Source organism: Rhipicephalus microplus, chromosome 2, assembly GCF_043290135.1.
Source record: "Rhipicephalus microplus isolate Deutch F79 chromosome 2, USDA_Rmic, whole genome shotgun sequence".
NCBI lineage: Eukaryota > Metazoa > Arthropoda > Arachnida > Ixodida > Ixodidae > Rhipicephalus > Rhipicephalus microplus.
In genome coordinates, this window is record NC_134701.1 from 277085761 (window position 1) to 277093373 (window position 7613).

The following is a 7613-nucleotide window of genomic DNA, read 5'->3' on the forward strand; positions in this document are numbered from 1 at the left end:
AATTTCCTCGCAAGCGAGAGCGCGTCTTATTTACAGCGCCTTGGCGCAGTTGACAATGAACCAAATCGAAACTTCATGATGTGCAGCCCAGTGAAAGTTCTGTATATAGTAGATGACGCTAGTCACCATTATATATATGGCGGTTAATAAAAATGTTTTGGTACTCTATGCTGAATGAAGTTTTTTGTTGGAGCATTGTTGTTAGGCTGGCGTGTGTGTGTGTGTGTGCGTGTGTGTGTGTGTGTGTGTGTGTGTGTGTGTGTGTGTGTGTGTGTGTGTGTGTGTGTGTGTGTGTGTGTGTGTGTGTGTGTGTGTGTGTGCGCGCGCACTCATTTGCACATGAGGTAAGTATTGCACTTTGAAAATATTTTGTTCACGCGAATGTCTTGCACCTTCCTCTTTTTTTGTGTGTGTTTGGTAAGCAAATTGTCGAACTAGAAAAATAAATATACGCATGTGTAGACCCCTCATTGAAATTCAAGACGTCATAAAAGTGTTGCCTCGGAGATGATTTGTAAAATAATATCGTATTTATATACACCGTGATTTAAGAGTTCCATAACGAAGTTTAGTTTTGCTCATTAAGTAGAATAAACGCAGTTTTACTATAGTACAGCGCGAAAGCAAAACGATGACGCAGAGACAAGAAGGACACGAAGGATCGCTCGTGTCCTTCGTGTCCTTTTTGTCTCTGTGTCATGGTTTTGCTCTCGCGCATATAACTATCGTCATGCCATACCAACCAGCCCAAGCTGCCACGCTTCTAAAAAGTTTTACTGTCTTGAACACTAAGGAGCTAGTCAGCTAAATTTTGGTTGCCCCTGTACATATTAATTTGCCGGATTTGTCAACACTGATGGCATTTTCTACATTTTGAAATATCTCTTGAAATAGAAGATTTCATCGTCGAGGCAGATGCGAGTCATAACCGGTGATTTCACTGGTGCAAGAGACCGCACAACTTTTAAGAAAGTCCGTTGGGGGACGAAGAAATTTTCATGATGGGTCATTATAAGAAGGTAACACGCTAATTAGCCTGCAGTGTTGGTAGCAGTGGCATACTGCTCGTAACCTGTGGCATAGTCAACATTTATGTGCTTCCTCTCACAGTCCGGTAATCGCTAAACGTCGGCATTTCCGTAGTACTTTCGCATAATAGAGTTCTGAGTTCTACAGCACGAGTCAATAGGTATACCAATGCTTGTCATGCAAACCTTATGCCAATACACAGAAAATGTTTATAAAAAAATATCCTGTTGCTGTTACAGTAAAATGTGGTGTTTGCAGAACTTTATGTAACTTTTTGTACATTTTCAGTCGTAAATTTCCTACAGGCTGAAATATTTCCAATTTCGGTGATCATTTTAGAAGTAGCGCTCAGTCACTTGGCGCTTAGCAAGAGGTTGTGTCGCTGACATGGTCTTCTGTAAGTAACGCTTATAAATAAAATCTATCTACTTTCATTCATTGCATATAGTCTAATCGTTTACGTGAACCACAAAACGTTTTCATCGTCTAATTTTTGAAACTCTTACAAAGTGTATATGACTGCCATTTGGCGGCGATAGACATCTCAAGTGATTTAGAGAACCGCATTCAGTTGTATAGAGCAGTTTCGGGGAACCATAATTTGTTTCTCTCTCTCTCTCTTTCTTTTTTTTGTGCAGGTTCGGATTTTCTCATTTTCGAAAGCCACAATGAAAATCGTAGAAAAGAATATCTTTATTCCAATAAAAAGCGAAGCTCTAATTTGTCAAATTTACATAGATTGCATTCGGACCACTCGAGTCTCCGACAAGAGACACATTTGTGCTTCTTAGATGAAAGCGAAGATCCCTAATTTGCTTTAAATGACATGGTGTAGCGTAACGACTCAATCACGAAGTAAGCAGCATATCCACACATCATATATCTGTCCCCGAGTCACACGTTAAGAATGGTCTAACCCAACGTTATGTAGCGCTTGTATAAGCTTGACTTGGACGGCTTTGTCACTATTTGTCGAATCATGAACACTAGTAAGACAGAGAAGATACTGACAAAGCATCGCACTAAAGACAATCGTGCATGCTTAAGATGCCAATACAAGCGCTGCTGTTAGCATTACACATAAAAATGGCGCTAACACAAGTGCCAGTGCTTGAGTTAACGTCATTTTTTATGTGTGTATGATTATGTAAAGGTAAAGTCTGGTTCAGTTTGCACATAACGCTAAAAACTGAACCAGATTACGAAAGACAAAAAAAATAGAGAAGTAACACACAACAAGCCGCCGTTATGTGCGGCGCTCCTCTCCTTTGTCCTTCGACCTCTAGAATGGTTCGTTCTGTCAGCGTGGTTCTGTCTTTAGTTCACTGCTTCACCAATATTATTGGTCGCCAATTAGCTCATCTGTACATTAAAACAACAAGTACAAAGACACGCGTCACCTGTACACGCGTGACCTGTACATACAAAAGCAAAGAAGGAAGGTCAGCCTGTAATCCCGAATGAAAGACTCGGCCATTTCAGCTAGGGAACCTTCTTGAGGCACACGACTCCGATGATAACACAGAGCTCCGTGAACGCCGGCAACACGCTACAGAGTGCGAATATCCACCAGTACGCGAAACAGTTCCAGAGGTCGACCACGAAATATGCGAGTGCCACGGTCGCCGCGCAGTGGGCCACCGTCGAAATGAGGGCCTGAGACGGGAAGAACATGGAGACTCCAGTCAGGAAGCCGACCATTTCGAACACGGCCAAGATCAGTCCTAGCGAGAGTCCGACGATCATCTCTGTGCTCTTGGCAGCGTACTGCGCTTGGCTGAAGTCCCGTGGCAGACAGGCCCGAACGTTCTCGTCATAGACCCAGATGAGGGTCACTAGTAGCACCACGTGAGCGGAGAGGGTCAGAAAACGTCCCGGTACGAGGGCGTTGGCGCGCATGTCGGTTGACGTACTGGCAGTGTCTACAACAAAAAATATCGATGGAAATGTGCCGATCGAGATTTCGTAGTTAGACCACAATATAAACGCGGTGATCTGACACCTTATTTTACCCCGACATGTAGAAGACAAATGAATCCAAGGGCTATGGTCCTGCAGTCACTCTGGAACACGTATTGGAATGTTGAGGGATGACATAGAATACTGGCGATGCAGCCTTTAGCGATCGCCTCCACGTGCACCGGGTAAGTGTTACAAAGCTGTGTTCTTGAAGGCCAAATTGGTGTTGTCCAGTGGGCCGAGGAAGTCACCAGGACTCAATTCTTGGTCGTCACCCATGCGGGACATTTTTCCCGCACCTCAAACTCCTTGTTTACTTAATGAACTCTGTCGAATTACCATAGATGCCTCTTAATCAAAATAATAAGAGATGTTTAACAAGGTTTATTGGCTGCCCTGCACATTTCCTGAAAGGGTAACGCTGGCAATCAATGTTACCAGCAAACAGAAAAGCCACGAACGCGCTCTCATGGGACCATCCTACAGCAAGTGCAGGCCAAAGTCAAAACGTCGTCATAACACAATCACAGCAGTGATGACGTGCTACCTAACGAGCACCAAGAATGCGAAAGCGAGCAGTAAGAGTCGATCAACTGGTTTCCAATTATGAACTCTAAAGTTACCTGCCGAACTTAGCACCCGCAGTGACGATACCTCTCGCTTGTGGTTATCGCAGCGAGATCTGGCCCGTTCGGCCAACCTTCGAAATGCCAGCGATATAAATCGTAAGCGGTTGGTGTCACGCGTAGTGCTTGTTTCCAATACTTTTTCCTGGGATTTGTTGCGTTGATCGTCTAACCTCGGTGATGCAACTGTCTCACAGTGTAAACGCTGACGGCAGTGACAGTGTAGTCAAGGCAGTGGTTTGCACAAAATCCAGCGGACGGAAGCAGCACTTCAGGCGGCGCAATCGTGCCACGCGTCGTCAACAACATCACGAGCTCCCGTACTATAGCACTTGCGTTGTTCGTTCCCTTCTCTTGGCATCCAGAATTCTCGCACTGTCTTTTCTAGTTGACAAAAAGCTTGCACACCGTAATAGACAAACAAACCAGAAACGCGCACGCACGCAACTTAATTTGTGCTTTCGCAGCTGTAAGAGCGTTTGTGCCGGCGAACATCAAAGGCGATCACAGTGAATCACACATCGCGCGTCCGCATAGGGAAGCGAGGTCTTTTATGTTGCTGCGTTCTCCTAGCGGCCATCTCCATGGCAACGGGCAAACAAACTCCAATTGTGCGGGCTGCCACTTGAGTTGATTTTGTTAGACGCGGCGGGAGTCGAGGTGCGTTTAGAAAAAAAAAATGTTTAACGATTTGGAGCACTTGGTGCTCTACTATGGGAGAGCAGAAAGCAGTCAGTCAAAGATTTTCAAAAATTGTCTACGTCTGAAAAGGTGTATATGGTCTCGATTTCATCGAACTTCGCCAACATACAAGTGAAAGTTGTAAGCTCTTGCATATGAAGCGCATCTGGTTCAATAGTGCCTGGTTTCCCCTTTACACTGCAGCAACCCGGAGATACAGTGCATAATTGTCGAGGTTTCATTCAAACTTCGTGCCCGATATCATGCCTGAGACTTCTTTTATACATCCCTTGAAATTGTGTCACAGGAGCAACCAACGTGCATTCATCAATTAATATAAAGCTAAATTTACCGTAGCGCATCAGATGAACGGCATCACCCGCCACGATGGTCCTTTGGAACTGCTGACTCGCAGGTCGTGGACCGGGATCGAATCCCGGTCGCGGCGACCGCATTTTCGGTGAAAGCGAAAATGCACGAAGCACGTGTAGATTAAGGTGTGCGCAAAAAAACCCTCGGTGTGCGAAATGTTCAGAGCCCTATATACGACGGCGTGTTCGATTCATAATCGTATGGTGGTTTGGACTGATTGAACTTAGCTGCACGACCCTTGACGATTTACTGTTCCCAGGGGGATGTGCTTGCAGTCGTCACCAAGCCCATCGAGCCCTTTTAACTTTCTTTAAGAAAACGGACTTCACGTCACGTTTATAGACATCGTTCGTGTGACTTTATTTGTGTTTATGTCTGTGTGATTTTTCCCCTTTTTCTCGCTTTCCTTTTCTCTCTCTTTTTTCTTCCCCTCTGTTTTCCCTTCCTCTATGTCTCCCCTTCCCGAAAGAGCAGGCAGGCGTTGTGCCCCTATGGCTGGCAGTTGTCAGCCTGTTTTCTCTTTATTTCCTCTGTGTCTTCGTACGTTCTGTCTACACACACCAAATAATAATAATGGTGGTTGTGGGATGTTAAACAACAACTATTACTATTATGAATTGGAAGAAGTTCACAATATTAGATGAGTACTTCGAAGATGTTAGCTTGTTTCGTCAACCTGGCTTGGTACTCCACGTGGTGGCGTTGACTTTGATATATGCAGTAATCACAGATACTCACAAATAACACGTCATGCACATACATATACACAGAAAAGTCATTCATAAACGAATACAAATGATCAGGAAAGGCGAAGTCGCTGCAATGGCCTTCCATGGTGTATGGTGCTCATGGCGCAAGATATATGCGTATGAACTGTTCAGAGATGTACATGATACGCACGCATTCAGCGCATATAACCGACTCACGTTCACTAAAGCAGGCTTTTCCACCACCGGCCACCCGGCGTAGTAAGTCATTGATACACGGTGTCATAAGTGCCACGCACCCATCTCGGCGAATACGTAGGCGCCGATGGTGAGCCAGGAAGTCGGGATGGAATTCGTTCGACCACCAGATGCAGTACGCTTCACAGAAGAGGCAAGAGCTGGTCATTGTTCAAGCAGAAATTCGATCTTTTCTTGACGGCTACCTAACCATCCGAGCAACCACGACCAGAGCAGACGTGCGCTGTTGCTTACAACTGCAGGCGAATAAGCCATAGAGGTATTCAGTACCCTTGTTTTTTTTGTTTTTTTTACGGAAGGCGAACTAAACACAGATTACGCTACGGTAGTTAAGAAGTTTGACGAACATTGCAAGAGCATAAGCAATGAAGCATACGAACGCTACTTGTTCAGGAAACGAATGCAAGAGCCAGGCGAATCTTCTGAGCACTTCGTGCGAGACTTGAAGACACAGGCTCGTCTGTGTAACTTTAAAGACCTCCTAGACTGCATGATCCCCGATCAGATTGTTTTTGGAACACAAAATGATAAACTGCGAGAGAAGCTTATATGATGAACTGCGAGAGAAGGAGCACAAATCTCGCGCTATAGAACAGAATTTCAAGGCCGCAGAAGCTGCATCCGCGCAGCAAGGAGTATGGCTACGGGACCATCAAGTAGATCCTAGTCGGAACTTTTCTGCGCAAGAAAACACCACCACGAAGAGAGACATGGAAACAATGACGCAATGAAGCCACTCCCGCATTCGGGCATACTTGCCACAACTGGCAGCGGAAGAACCACTTTGCAATTATCTGCAAAGTAGGAAGTCAAGTTAACGAGCTCACTGGCGATGCAAAATGCTGTGACGTGCTCAATGTGTCTTTGAGAAGCAAGGTCAGTGGCCGGGACTGGCTTGTTCGCGCGAACGTTGGGAACATATCGGTAAGCTTTAAAAGCAGACACCGGCTCCCAAGCAAACATTATTCCCCTGTGTTTCATCATTAGGATGCAGCCAAAACCATCGATAAAGTCCAACTGCTCAAATCTACGTTCCTACGGTGGCAATTAAATAAAACACTGCGGCACCATCATCCCTGATGTGACACTCAATGGACACACCGCACTCCTCCAATTTTTCATCGTATACGTAAAGGTCAAACAATTTTGGCAAGCTTGTGAATACCTTCAGCTGCTTTTACGCACAGTGCACAGCGGGTAAAAAAAGTCCGGCGAAAGGTGTAGTGGGGGATTTCGGCACTTTTTCAGTGGCACGGGATGCGTCAAGTGCCGGAGGGTGATTTTTAAGAGCGAAAGGAAGAGAAAAGTTAGCCCCGTAACCGTCTGCTTCAGTGAGCGACACCTCAACAGTAGCTCACAAGGGATGGGGGTGAGGAGGGATAAAATGGGTAGGAGTAAAGGTGTAGAAAAGAGGAAGAGACGTGATGTGGTAAGCCAGAAGGAGCGACCACAAACTGAGGGGATAGGAGAGATGCCTCTTGGTACTACGTGACGACGCTGTTCCTGTGGTCCAGCCAGCACGGCGGGTTCCACTAGGCTTGCGAGAAACACCGCGCGAACAACTGGAACGTATGCAACGAGGCGGCACCATTGCGAGGGGGACCGAGCTTACGGATTGGGCGAGTCCTCTCGTAATAGTACGTAAGAAGGATGGAAGCCTTCGAGTATACATAGATCCGAGGAAGATTAACGAATGCATAAAAAGGGAGCACTATCGAATGCCGAGGTGGAGCTAGCCGGCGCAAAAGTGTTCAATCACCTCGATGCTAACACTGGTTTCGACCAGATACCATCGGACGAAGAAACTTCAAAAATTTGCACGTTTTCAACGCCTTTTGGGCGATACCGCTTCTTGAGGCTATACATTTAGACATCGGAGGTTTTCCACAAAACGTTGAATGAAGTGTTTTACAATGTGCCAAGTGTAAAGACATACGTTAACGACGTAGTAATCTGGGGCTTGTCAAGAAAGGAGCACTAT

The 7613-nt window shown here is 45.6% G+C and overlaps 1 protein-coding gene across 1 annotated transcript; it reads right to left on the reverse strand.

The window, feature by feature from the left end:
• Positions 1-2372: 2372 nt before the first annotated feature.
• On the reverse strand, positions 2373-3065 carry LOC119163036 (transmembrane protein 107). Its single transcript, XM_037414928.2, has one exon. The coding sequence runs from the start codon at positions 2926-2928 to the stop codon at positions 2512-2514; it is 417 nt and encodes a 138-aa protein (XP_037270825.1). The 5' UTR covers positions 2929-3065; the 3' UTR covers positions 2373-2511.
• Between the last annotated feature and the right edge of the window lie 4548 nt (positions 3066-7613).